At 66.6% G+C, this 12,991-nt stretch overlaps 1 protein-coding gene across 1 annotated transcript; it reads right to left on the reverse strand.

The window, feature by feature from the left end:
• Positions 1-274: 274 nt before the first annotated feature.
• On the reverse strand, positions 275-12,564 carry Fgfrl1 (fibroblast growth factor receptor like 1). Its single transcript, XM_047567060.1, has 7 exons — positions 12,518-12,564; positions 11,074-11,302; positions 2,825-3,097; positions 1,748-1,828; positions 1,372-1,656; positions 943-1,296; positions 275-834 (listed from the first exon to the last, which is right to left on the reverse strand). Exons 1-7 carry the CDS (start codon positions 12,536-12,538, stop codon positions 410-412), a joined length of 1,668 nt encoding a protein of 555 aa, XP_047423016.1. The 5' UTR covers positions 12,539-12,564; the 3' UTR covers positions 275-409.
• Positions 12,565-12,991: the final 427 nt, after the last annotated feature.

Genomic DNA, 12,991 nt, shown 5'->3' on the forward strand with positions numbered 1-12,991 from the left:
GTCTGCACGTGTCCCCTGGTGTGTCCCCTGGTCTGCACATGTCCCTGGTGTGTCCCCTGGTCTGCACGTGTCCCCTGGTGTGTCCCTGGTCTGCACGTGTCCCCTGGTGTGTCCCTGGTCTGCACGTGTCCCCTGGTGTGTCCCCTGGTCTGCACGTGTCCCCTGGTGTGTCCCTGGTCTGCACGTGTCCCCTGGTGTGTCCCTGGTCTGCACGTGTCCCCTGGTGTGTCCCTGGTCTGCACGTGTCCCCTGGTGTGTCCCTGGTCTGCACGTGTCCATCGCCAGCGTGTCTCTGTGCACAGCCAGCACGTGTGCCTCGCACAGGGACCGGGTGCGGCCTCTCTCCCCAGGCCGAGCTGTCCCTCCCAGCCTCCCTGCCCGCCGTGGACACACGCAAGCTGGCAGCCGTCTAGCACTGGTAGTGGACGTGCTGGTGCTGGTGGACCTTCCCCTCCACGTGGGCGTGCGTGTGCGAGTGCGTGTGCGTGTGCACGTCCGTGTAGAGCCTGGAGTACAGCGTGGGGCCGGCAGCCGCTCCCGGGCCCAGCAGGTGTGGGGGGGCGCCCGGGGACCCATGCTCCGCGCACAGCCCCGCGGCCAGGGCAGGCGCGTCCTTGTCACCACTGCCGCGGTCCCGGGGTGCCCCGGGGGGACGGTGGCTGGGCACCGGGGGTGCAGACACAGGAGCACAGGGCTTCTTCTTGGCCTGGCAGAGCCACAGCAGCACGGTGCCCAGGATGAAGACGGCGCCGGCCGGGATGCCGATGACCACGGGCCACGGCAGGCCCGAGGTCGAGGACGAGGGGGCCACGGGCGGCCCCGGCGGCTTGGGGTCTGCAAGAGAGATGGGGAAGGGCTGGGGGGCAGCGTCAGGCGTGGACGGCCCCGGGCCCCTGCCCGCCCCAGCGGCAGCGTGGCCCAGCGGCGTGGGCTGGCCCGCACCTGGCAGCACCGTGAGGAAGGCGCTGCGGAAGCTGTAGCCCATGGTGTTGGCGCCCAGGCAGATGTACATGCCCGCGTCGTCCTGGCGGGCGCGCGCGATGAGCAGCTTGTTGAGGTAGGAGCCGTCGGGCCGCGACCACACGTCGCCCGTGGGCAGCACCACGAACTTCTGGCCGCCCACGTCGATGGTGGAGTTGTGGCGGCCCTCGGCGCCGTACTCCACCCGCTTCAGCCACTGGATCACGGGCCGCACGTCACTGCGCACCTTGCACTGGAAGGAGGTGGAGCCCCCGAAGTCCACGGTCGTGTTCACGGGGTGCGAGCCCGTCAGCACCGGCTTGGAGCGGGTCCGCTCTGCGCAGGGACGGGCGGTTGGCCGGCTCCTTGGCCCTGCTGGGCATGCCCACCACCCACCCGCCCCGCACTCACGGATGACGTCCACTTTGTAGGTGGCGTTGATGGCGCCCGCCCGGTTGGACACTCGGCAGGTGTACTTGCCGCTGTCCTCAGGACGCAGGTTCTTCAAACTCAGGGTCCACTTCTTCTTCCTGTGCTCACTGGCCTCCGGCCGCGTCAGAGCCTGGTCATCCTTCATCCACATGATGTCAGGCCGGGGGTGCCCGCTGGCCACACACTTGAGCCGCACAGAGCTGCCCACGGGCCGTGCGATCACCCGGCGCCGCATCTTGGAGGGCTGGGTGAAACGGGGCCGTGCTGCGGGGCAGGGTGCGGTCAGCGCGGTCTGTGGGCACCAGACGGGCACCGCCCCGCCCCGGGCAGATGGGGACGCCCAGCCCACGCTCACCCCACTGCTGGCTGGCAGGGTCCTCCTGGCCCCCCGAGGAGCCGCTGGGCCCTGGGCTCTCCCTCCCTGGGCTGACGTCGTCTGCGGAGAGAGGGGCCGCAGGAGGCAGTGAGAGGGCGCCCCACACGCCCCCGCTGGGGTGGCCCCGGAGCCCAGGCGGGGCTGTGGACACACCCACAGCTCAGAACCCAGGGACAGCTGGGCAAGGGCCCCGGTCTGCTGCCCGCATGCAGGTGACCCCGACAGGCGCGGGTGTGTCTGCGGGGCCACCCCCCCGCCCCCGGCTCCAGGGGTCTGCAGGCTGGGCAGAGGAGGGTGGGCCCAGTCAGCAGCTGCGGTAACCCTAGCCCACATCAAGGGGCCGAGGGTTTGGTGAGGAGACGTGGCTGACATTCCACCCGGTCACCGTCCCCTCTGCGAGGACAGTGGGGGTGTGCGTGGTATTCCCACTCCACAGCAGAGGCCCCTGGGCCTCGGGCGTGCCGGGGGCAGGGCCTGCTGAGGAATGTCCCTCCGTTCGCCTGCAGCAGCAGCCGTGTCCACTGAGCCTGGGACCCGGGGCCGGGTTGTCAGGCTGCCACCCTGGACGGCCACTGAAACTGGGCCAGCCTGGGCCCCACACCGGGGGCCAGACGGGAGGGGCAGGGCACTAGTGCCCGGTACCAACATGTGGAGGGCGTGTCCCTGGGACACCTGTCCCTTCCCCAGTGCCCAGGCCCCAGGGCAGAGAGAACAGAGAGGCCACTCGCTTCCCGGCGGTCCCTCTGAACTCTGAAACCCGATCCTCAACACCATGTCCACGCCAGGCACACCCTGCCAAGCCCAGGCCTGAGGGTGGCCCTGTAGTGGGACCACCGCCTGGGGCCCCTGTGTCCACCCCTGCTGCCTGGAGGAGGCCGAGGAGCAGGAGAGGTCCAGCTGCCAAGGCCGGCCGGTCCCAGGTCCTGTCCACGTCCTGGAGGGCCGAGCGCAGGCTGAGCAAGCAGGACAGGGCCACACACCTGGCCCAGGCGTGGTCCCAGGTGCACACCCTCCTACACGCCCCGGCCCCACCACCTCTGGCCCACGCTAACTGACCCATCACCACGAGAGTGTAGTTGACGCTGAGGCTGCCGAAGCCATTGGTGGCCTTGCACACGTACACGCCCGCATCCTCCGCCTCCACCTCCTTCACCTTCAGCCCCTGGGGCAGCACCCGGAAGCGGCTCCAGCCGCTGTGGATCGTGCGGCCGTCCTTGGTCCACATGGTCAGCGGTGGTGGGTCCCCCTCTACTGGGCACAGCAGCCGCACAGTGCGGCCCAGTCGGGCCACCTGCCGCGGGACTACCTTGTCTGCCATTCTCGGAGGGCCTGTAGGGGACCAGAGGGCTTGGTCAGGGAGGGGGCGTGTGAGGGGACAAGGGCTCTCCCTGCCTGGCTCCCACCTGGACTTTACTCAGGAACCCCAAGAAGGCAAGGGAGGCCCCAGGCGCAGGCCCCTGGACTACAGCAGCCCATGTCCACCAGGGCCCGGGGGTCACCCACCCAGCTCCTCGCCTAGGCAGCCTCCAGCCCCCAGCAGCAGGGTCCCTGCAAAGGAAGAGGAGGAAGGGGCCCCAGAGGGGTGGGACAGCCTGCTTCACAGCCCCTCCTGAAGTTCAACTCCAGAGAACAGGGCCGTGTCCTGGTCACAGGGCGGGAGCCAGGGTCCCAGGCCCAACAACCCCTCCTGAAGTTCAACTCCAGAGAACAGGGCCGTGTTCTGGTCACAGGGTGGGAGCCAGGGCCCCAGGCCAGCGAGGACAAGGTCCTCAGGACAGGTGCAGGTGAAGGCTCCCGGCTGGGCATCTCCATCCTAGGGCCTGCCCAGGCCTGGGCAAGGGGCAGCAACCTCACAGCCTCCACAACTGGTGGGCACCATGGTCAGCTGGAGTTGCCACTTGCAGGAGAGCCAGGTGTGCCCAAAGTGGTCACCGCTGTGTGTGCCTGTGGGCAGGCTGTGCGCCCACTGTCCATGGCCACTCCCTCTGTCTCAGTTCCTGGGCAGAGAGCCAGCCCTGATGTGGCGTCCCAGGACAGGCCTGAGGCAGAGGCCCAGGCTCCATTGGCTGCCGCCCCCTGGGGGAGGCTCATCCTGGGCTGGCACCCCTTGCCCATGCACCCCACCCCAGCCAGCCTCCTCCCCACCAACCCCAGTCAGGTGCCTGTGGGTTGAACTGCAGGGACAGGTAACCACTGGCTGGGAACCAGGGTCCACAGCACAGGATGTGTGGGCATTGGAAACATGGGACTATGGGCAGGAGGCACCTCTGGGAAGGGAGGCTGAGCCAGGGTGAGGACCACAGAGGCTTGGGACCTTCTGTGTGTCACCCCTTCAGGCACCTCACCATCTGCACCCCTGACAGGAGATACAGCCACGAGGAAGCTGTCCACCCATGCTGCGACCACCCCCGGCCAAGATCATCCCTGCCCACCAGGTTGGAGGTGCAGGGAGGCACCGAGAGCACGCGGCAGCACAGCACGGCTGGGGTGGCCGGCCCACGTTCTGTGGCCAGCTGGAGCTGCTTTAGAGCCGTGACCAGCTGCGTGCTGCAGCCTGCGGCGGGCCCAGGCGTCCTCAGACGGGGCTCTCCTCCTCTCCACAGGTGGGCCAGCCCAGGGAAGGGGCTCCTGGGCAGCAGGGCGGCGTCCCCAAGGCGGCTCTCCCAGCACCCGCTAGCACCTGCTCTGCAGCCACACCCGCCCAGCCCAGCCCTCCTGCCTTTCTGGGACGCTTCGGGCCCACCTCTCCCTCTCTCACCACTGTGGGTCCCCGCTCCCTGCCGTGGGGCCTGGGCACTGCCAACTGGGATTCCCCAGCAGCCCCTCCTCACCAGCCTCCCCGGTCCCCTCGGAAGGGGAGAGAGAAAGGTGGCAAGGAGCTGCAGCTGCCTGCCCACTGACCTCACTCCCACGGCCCAAGTGCAGTTGTCTCAGGGCCGGGCACCCCGCTCACGGCGGGAGGGACCACCAGGCCCACAGACACATGGGCTTCCGCGGCCCCTCCCCAGCCCTCTCAGGTCCCAGCCCCATTCCCAGGCAGACCCTGCCCACCACCTGTCACTATCTGAAATTCCACCATTCACAGGACTCCCCGGTTGCAGGACAATGAAGGAGTGGCCAAGGTCCTGCTCTGGCCACCCCAGCTGGCCCAGGGCCCAGGGTCTCCTGGACAGATACCCACACACAAGGCAGCACACACACGTGTGCACATGCATAAGCACACGTGACTGTCAAGGGAGCCTGGGGCATGCCTGGGAGCTGCCCACGGTCAGGCTGCTGCACACCCCATCCTGCGAAGAGCTGCCCTGCTGCACCCTGGAGGGGCCGCCCTGCCCAGGCCCTCCCTGCCCCTCAGAAGGAAGAGAAGCCGGGAAGGATGCACGTATGGGCAGGAGCCAGAGGGTGGATGTACAGAGGGTGAGGTAGGGACCCCTGCCGACCGTTACTGCTGGGAAGAGAGGCAGAGCCCGTGACAGCCAGATGGCCGGAAGCATGGCCCCCAGGGCCAGCCTGCACACACCGCTGGGGAACAGGCTGGCAGCAGCCTGGCCAGGAGCCAGCTCATCCTAAAGCACACAGTGCCCCACCGGCCCTGCCCGCATCCACCGTACCCCACACACAAGGGCCCACAAGAAGCCTGGCCCCCCAGAGCCCTGGGAATCGAGCCTAGCCTGGCCACCTCAGTTCTGTGTTTAGCTTAGGAGACATAGCCTCAGTTTCCACCTGGACTGGCTGGAGGACCACTCAGCCAGTGAGGAAACTGAGGCAAGACCTGAGGTACACAGGCAGCAAGGGTACCCCACATTCTGCCTCAGGACAGCTTGGTTGGGAGGCAGTTCTGGGTCAGGGGCTGGGGTCCAGCAGTCATGCCCTGAGCCCAGCCAGGGTGCCTCCTGAACCCAGGTCCTCCAGGAGCTCCCAGCTTGCAGAGTGTCCAGTCAAGGCCCCAAGGAGGCACAGCACAGGCAGGATGCAGATGCTGTGCAGGAGGGGTAGAAAGAGGATGTGCTGCTTTTCTGATGGGGCAGTGGGACTGGACATGGGAGTGTCAGACCTGCTCCAGCATGGGACACAGGAGGGTCTGCCCCAAAAGCAAGCCTGCGTGAGGTGGGCACACACAGCTGCACACACACCAGCGTGCCTGCGGGGATGAGGGTCAGGCCCTAGGGAAAGGGCTAAGGCCTGACCCTCTTGCTGGAGCTGCCCGGCAGCACTCAGAACCTAGAAGCCCAGATCAGATGGGCCCAGCAGAGTCAGGCACTCGCCCCCACCTCTTCAGAGCCCAGCCCATCCCAGCCCGGTCAGCTGGGATGCTTGACCCAGTGGGGACTACAGAGGAGCTTCTAGGCAGAAGGCATGCTGGGTCTGTGTGGGAGCCATGGCATCAGGGTCAAGATGCCTGGCTGGAGGTGGCACCCAGGGGAACAGGCCCCCTCTCCAGGTCCGGGAGTGGAGTGGGTACCAGACTATAGAGCAGCCCTCCACCCCAGGACCTCACCTGCTGACCTGAGCTTCCTTTCCAGAGGGGCTGCTCTAGGTGTGGGCACAGATCTGTCCCCTGGGCACCATGCAGGTGTGAGCGTTTGAGACCCAGCTCAAGCCCAGTTTGGTGCCCAGCAAGCCCCAGGAATTTCCGGCCTGGAAGGAATCCTCTGGCCAGGAAGTGGGCCTAGCTATGGGGTAGGGTCAACTAGCCAGAAGCCTGTAGACCCCCTCCTACAGGAGAAAGTGGCCTGTCGGGGACTCAGGAAGCATACTCCAGCCAGAAAGCTAGGAGAGGCAGGCCCAGCAGAGCCCTCTGCCACCCTGTACCAGGCATCTGCCCAGCCACGGCCAGGTGTGAACCTCTGCAGCTGGTACCCCAACTCCCAAGGCACTGCCCTGGGCCTCTGGGTACAAGGGTGTTACAGCCCTCATCACCCACACATGGTCACCCATACCTGGGGCCCCAGCTCAGGAGTGAGGTGGGAAATCCCAGACACAAGTTCCCCAGGGCCAGCACCCACCCTAGGAAGACAAACAAGAGCAGAGCCATTCCCAGGAGGGAAGACAGAGGTGACTGTCACAGGCCCAGCTGCCCACCAGGTATCTGGGGCCAGGTTCTGCCCATCTCCGAGCGGCCCAGACACAAGCAGGTCACACGCACAATGCACACACCCCCATGCACCGGACACATGTGCACAGGCCCAGGGCCAGTTGCCAGGAGCCCAGGACACCCTGGGGGTCAGGCCCACGGGATCTGCCGCTGAACTGGTAGGACCCGCAGGACAGGTGGTTGCCCCAGAAACCAGGCCATTCTGGGCATGGCGGAGGGAGGCTGTGCCGGCAAACTGGCTGGAGCGGCTGGCCCTTCTGCTGCCCAGCAGTGGCCACCAGGCAAGACAGCAGGCTTGGGTGGCTGGGGGGCTGAAGATGGCACCTGACCCTCAGGTCTACGTTCCCCCGGAAGCCTGTGGATGGGCACCTGTGGACTCGAGGCTCCCAGACACTTCACATGCAGGGAGCACCAACGTCACCAGATGGGGCCCCTCCCTGGAGGGGGTGCACGCACACTGCCCACAGCATAGTGCCACAGTACCTGCCCAGGGGTGTCCCAAAGACCCAGGCCGCCCGGTCCCACGTCCAAACCTCAGCAGGCCCACTAGACATTGCGTCACCCCTCCCCCTCACCATCCCACAACACCAACCAGATGGGCCACATCCTAAACTCAGGTCCTATGGCAGCCACCCAGAGGGGCCCCATCCGCTGTACAGCCCGGACCCTAGTCCAGCAGCCTCCAATCTCAGACCTGTCAACAGGCTGTTTCCTGACTTCTGGGTCAGAGATCAGGTGTTAGGCTGACGTGTGGTCCCTTCCAGGGGCTCTTAGCCCCCGGGTGGGACCAGGGACCCACGGAGCAGTCTAGGCATTCTGGAAACTGCCAGCCTGGGTGCTGCTCACGTGACCAACTCCTCAAGGACAGGCCGAGGATGTGCGGGTGTCAGGCAAGTGAGCTGCCCTGGCGGGACTTGCCAGGTCCCTGAAGGGTGCAGGGTGCAGCTGCCACACAGTGCCACACTGTGCCGCCGGCAGCCAGCGTGTGGGGAAGGGCTGGAGCCCCACAGGCACCCCAGGACTCTGCGGGGTAGGCTGCAGGGAGCAGAGGAGACACTGGACAAGGAACCCAGGTTCCCTGAGGTGCCCCTTAGGTGTCACCATGCTCCCAAGGGCCTGGGCCTCCCCTGCTTGCCAGTCCTGCTCACAGGCCAGGGCAGCACAGGGCTCCCTCCCCACCCGCTGCCCAGGGCCCCGTCACTGTCTCCACAATCCCGGGCCAGTTCACATAAATCTCTCAAGAAATAAACTCTCTGGGCAGGAAGAAGAGGGGTCCTGCTTCCTGCCAAATGGGAAGCCCTCCGAACACTCCCAGGCTGGCAGAGGCCCTCTGGCTGAGGCTGCCTCCTCCTCTTGAAGGACACAGCTCTCCTAGGCCTGCCTGGCCCCACCCCAAGAAGCCCGTCTGCTCCCACACCCTGCTCTGCCCCCACCCAGCCATCCTGGATTGTGGACACCTGCAGCCTCTACCCCAAAGCAGCCCCTACTCTCCTCCACCCAAGGACAGTCAGGCTGGGTACTCTGAGACCTGGACAAGAGTGTGCAGTGACCACCAGGAGGAGTGGGTGGCAGAAAGGGGAGGGCATCCCCCAGGTGTGGGGACAGTGGCCTGGGCACACCTTTTTCTCCACCTACCGGGGCAGTCACCAAACAAAGCACAGAAGGGGGCAGAGGCTACCAGCATGGGCCAGGCACCAGGCCTTGGCTGCATGGCAGGCAGGTGGTCAGCAGCGTGGGCAAACCCGTGGGGCCATGGCCCACTGCCCCCAGCACTGTCAGCAAAGCCTAGCTGGGGGTAGGCAGCTCGAGGCTGGAGGCCTCAGCTGGGGAAAGACCAACGTCTCCCCAGTCAGGGCCGCGCACAGGGCAGGCAGATGAAAGGCAGCTCCAGCCTGGAGCCCAGCACTCCGCACAAAGGACAAAGGCGCCAGCCAAAGGCGACTTTGTTCCGACCCCCTCCCCTGAAGGGGACAGCAATTCATTTCCCTTGCAGGAGTAGGGCCCAGACGTGAATGGGGAGGCTGGCCCGCAGCCCCCCACAGTGCCTGGGCCCTGCTCCCACATGCCCAGATCAGATTCAGCTGCACCCTGGTCAGCCACTGCAGACCAAAGGAGGCCTCCTGCGACCAGGCCAGTGGCAGAGGTCAGCGCTGCACACCACTCTGACCACCGCCCATCAGCCTCTGTGTCCATCATCCAGAACACGCCAGCCCTGAGGCACTGGTGGCCACGGCAGCACTCTGACCATGGGTCAGGGCCAGCTTGCACTAAGTATGGCGGCTGGGTCCAGAGGGCAGAGGGCCGGCTGCTCAGTCTGACCCCCAGGCTGTCCTTGCAAGAGTTCAAAGCAGCACTTCTCAGAAGGCCCAACTGGACTTCTCTCAAAGCTCTGCACATAAGGTATTTCACTCCAAACTTCAAGTCCCCACTGCAAGAAGTAAAATGGAATGGAGAACGCCAAACCCTATCTTAGTTCAAATATGAAAAAGTACTGAGACAAACCCACCAAGATTGTGAAACTTTGGGCAAAGGGGAACTTTTAAAGCAGGATCTGGATCTGGAGATGTACCCGTTCCAGAAACTGTACCACCCCAGGGAAAGAGCTTTCAAAACAGCCTGTGCCACAGCCACTCCGAGGCCCCACTGAAGGTCCAGGCTGACCTGCTCCTGAGGAGTGGAACACACAGAGGACTCACCCCTGCAGTCCAGGCTGGGCCTGGAGGGGAAGTGAGCACCACTCAGGAAACACAGTCCTCCCCACCTCCACCCCAAACCACAGAGGCCCTTGCCTTGGAACGCAGCTCCTCCTGGCTCCCTAGTGCTGCCAGGGCCGGATATGAGGTGCAGCCCCAAGGCCACAGCCAAGGGGCACAAGGGGGGTGGGGGTGGCTCCTCAGGGTCCCTCAGCAAAGGGGCAGGCCCTGCCCACCCACTGCGATCCACCAGTCAGTCTCGAAGTCTGGCCAGTGACCATGTCAGGATAGGCCTCCAGAGCCTCTCTGGCTGAGTGGTCAGAGGACAGGCAGGTGCAAAGATGGGGGAGTCCAAGCAGATAAAAGAGGAATCCAAGCCTGGGTCACTGGCCGTGGTGGGGCTTACCCGGCATGGCCTGAGTACCCGTGGTGCCCTGGGCACTGCCCAGCCCTGCCCCTCCTGGGCAGCCCCCACCCTCCAGCCAGCCAGTCCCCAGCAGGCGGCGGGCGGGGGGGTTGTACGGTGGCATAAGGCCCACCTGGGTCGACGCCCATGCCCGAATGTGGCCATATAAGGCCAGGTTGGGCTCGGTGCGCCACTGGGTGGCGGGGGAGGGGTGCGAGGCCTCAGAGGACTGGTGGACAGAGCAAGGACGATCCTGAGTGGTCAACACACCCACAGGGCTGGCCTGGCCACAGTCCCACCTAACCATGGGGGAGGCCAGCACAGTGCCCTCCTGATCCTGAACATGGCGGGCAGGAGTCTGCAGACATGCGACACCCATCAGCTGCGGATGCCCCTTGCCGGGGCAGGTCCAGGGTCAGAGCTGCCCACTTGGACAGGAGATGGATGAAGCGGTGCCCAGGTCACAGTGTGGCATATGCTACACAGGCAGTGTGTGACCCTGAAGCCTGCTCCTCAGGTGTCTGCCTCAAGCTCGGCCCCACAGCAACGCTGGCCCTCCTGTTCCACAGACCCTGCCTCCTCTCTGCTTCTACCACGGACCGCCTGCTGGGAGCCACCAGGCCCAAGGTCCCGGGCTGGGCTGATTAGGAGGCTAGGTCAGGAAGAGCCCCACATGGCAAGAATGTGACATCACCAATGTCTCCCTTAAGTTGGTCTGACAACTCTGGGGGTCTCTGCAGGTTTCCCAGACCCAACTGGGTATCATGTGGCCACAAACAGTCCACTCCCCAAGAATCCACAGGGTGACTAGCTGCCCTCCATTGCAGGTATGTGTGGAAGTGTGTCCGGTTGGGGGGTGGCGATAGGAAACCACCTGGCCAGCAAGCCAAGTGATACTGGAGCCCTTCAGGTGAGCTGGGGGTACCACCAGGGTAAGCCTGGGGAACCCCAGGGGTGAGCTGAGGTGACCAGGAGGGTGAGGGGGCCTGATGAGGTGGGGCACGCAGGGTGGAGCGGCGCGTGCCAGGCGGGCACTGTGGCAGGGTTCAGGGCTGGCGGGAAAGGGGCGGCGCTGCCGAGGCCAGGGCGCGGGCTGGGCGCCAGGACTCACCTCGAGCGGCAGCCGCCGGCGGGAGGGCCCCCAGCAGCAGCAGCGGCGGCGGCAGCAGCAGCAGCAGCAGCAGCACGGGGCTCAGCAACATCTCGCAGGTCGCGACTAGGGTGGGGGCGCGGTCACCGGCGCAGGGCCCAGGGCCGCGAGACCCAGTAGAGCCACGGGGTCGGGGTCTGGCCCCCCTCCGCGCCCGAGCTCCAGGCGGAGGAAGTGCGGCGGAGAGAAGCTGTGCGTATCAAAGGCAGACAAAGGGTTTACACTAATTACCGGCCGCCCCCGCCGCCCCCTCTCCAAACACCGTCTGGATTCCTGGAGCTTGTAACTGGGCCCTGCCCGCGGGACACACAACACCGAGCGGCCCCGCAGATAATCGCCTGCGCCATTAGCGGACAAATTTGCGCTGGGGGGCCCACGTGGGGTGCGGGGGGGCGGGGCGCAGGGCAGGGCCGCGGCCCGGCAGGAGCGGCCGCGGCGCGAGTCGTGGCCCCCGCCCCGCACCCGGACCGCCGCCGCCTGTCCCCACCCGCACCCCGCCCCTCCCAGCACGCCCACCCGGGGTCCCCGGCGCGCGGCGGGGCTCACCTCGGCGGGGCTCGGCGGGAGAGCGCGCGGCGGGCGGCAGGTCAGGGCCCGGCCCGCGGGCAGCGCGCCGCGGTCATCGCCGCCCCGGGCGGCGCATCCCGCCCCCCGCGCCCCCGGGCCCGGCCTGGGGCGGGGCGGCGCTACCTGGGCGCGGGCGGCTCGGGCCGGGGCCGGGCTGGGGCGCTGGGTGCGCCGTCCGGGTCGGCAGGCGGCGAGCCGGGACGCGGGGCGGCGGGGCGAGGGGCCCGGGGCGCCGCGCCGCGAGGCGTCCTTCCCTGCGGGGCTTTGTCAACTCTCCCGGAGCGAGCGCCGAGCCCGCCGCGCGCCCCGCCCCGCACAACTTCCAGCCAATCGGCGCTCTCCGCCCCGCCCCGCGCCCCGCCCCGCCCCGAAACTTTGCTCCAATCCACGCGCGCGCCCGCTGGGCTCCAGGCTTAACCCTCGCCGTGCGGGTGGCCCTGCGGGCCTGCCGCTCCCCCGGGAGCGCCCCGCCGAGCCCCGCTGCGCCCCCCGCCCGCCGGCGAGACCTTGCGCTCCACCAGAGCTGCCCAGCTCTGGCCAGCTCTGGCCGCGGCGCCCACCCCACACCTGCCCCGACGCGTGCCCAGGCCGAGTTCCCTCGGCCCCGGAGCTGGCCCTTGCCGGCCGATCTCCAGTACCGGCGATCCTCAGCCCGGGACTAGGCGAACTGGACGGCCACAGGACGCTCCCTGGCCTGGAGGTCCGCGACCCGGGGAGTCACTGGGAGTCGAGGTGACCCCAAGCTGCTCTTGGATGGGACGGGGTCGGGGGCAAGTCTTGGGTGATGGAGGCCACAGAGGTCCTCCCCCAGGCCCCCAGCTTTCCCTAGTGCCCTTACCGAGGGCAGGTATGGTCCCATAGTCCCCCTGAAGGCTTCCCTGCCGTTCACCTACTGGCGATAGTGATCACAAGGACAACAATAATAAATAGGAGGAGAAGGAGGAGGAGGAGGAGGAGAAGGAGGAGGAGAAGCACTCCCTTTGGTCCTCTCTACCAGGCAGGCGCACTGCTGTCCCCTGGTACCCATGGAGGAACAGGCACAGAGAAGACAGGTAATTCGTCCACGTCTTGACACGGTGCGGGACCCAAGCCATCCAGCAGCACCTGCTCAGCACAGGCTCACACTGGCTCCAGGCCTCCCCACCTCCCTCCAGCACCCCACCCTTGAATCCTCTCTGGCATGAGTGGCCAGCCAACCTCCCCATGGTGTCTCCTCCACGTCACTGTGTCAGAATCAAGAGCCTTTACATGGTGCCCCCAGATTTCTCAACACAAAACCCATCACCTCTGAGGCCCTGGAAGCCTGGGGCTT

This window comes from Sciurus carolinensis, chromosome 10 (genome assembly GCF_902686445.1).
Source record: "Sciurus carolinensis chromosome 10, mSciCar1.2, whole genome shotgun sequence".
NCBI classification, from domain to species: domain Eukaryota; kingdom Metazoa; phylum Chordata; class Mammalia; order Rodentia; family Sciuridae; genus Sciurus; species Sciurus carolinensis.

What these genes read in the sequence shown, in the direction of transcription:
- Fgfrl1 (XM_047567060.1), bottom strand. Translation starts at nt 12,538, where the DNA reads ATGGGACCATACCTGCCCTCG. An exon ending in CTACACTCTCGTGGTGATGG is followed by an intron (nt 1,829 to 2,824) that starts GTCAGTTAGCGT and finishes CTCTCTCCGCAG; the next exon opens with ACGACGTCAGCCCAGGGAGG. An exon ending in CTACAAAGTGGACGTCATCC is followed by an intron (nt 1,297 to 1,371) that starts GTGAGTGCGGGG and finishes GTCCCTGCGCAG; the next exon opens with AGCGGACCCGCTCCAAGCCG.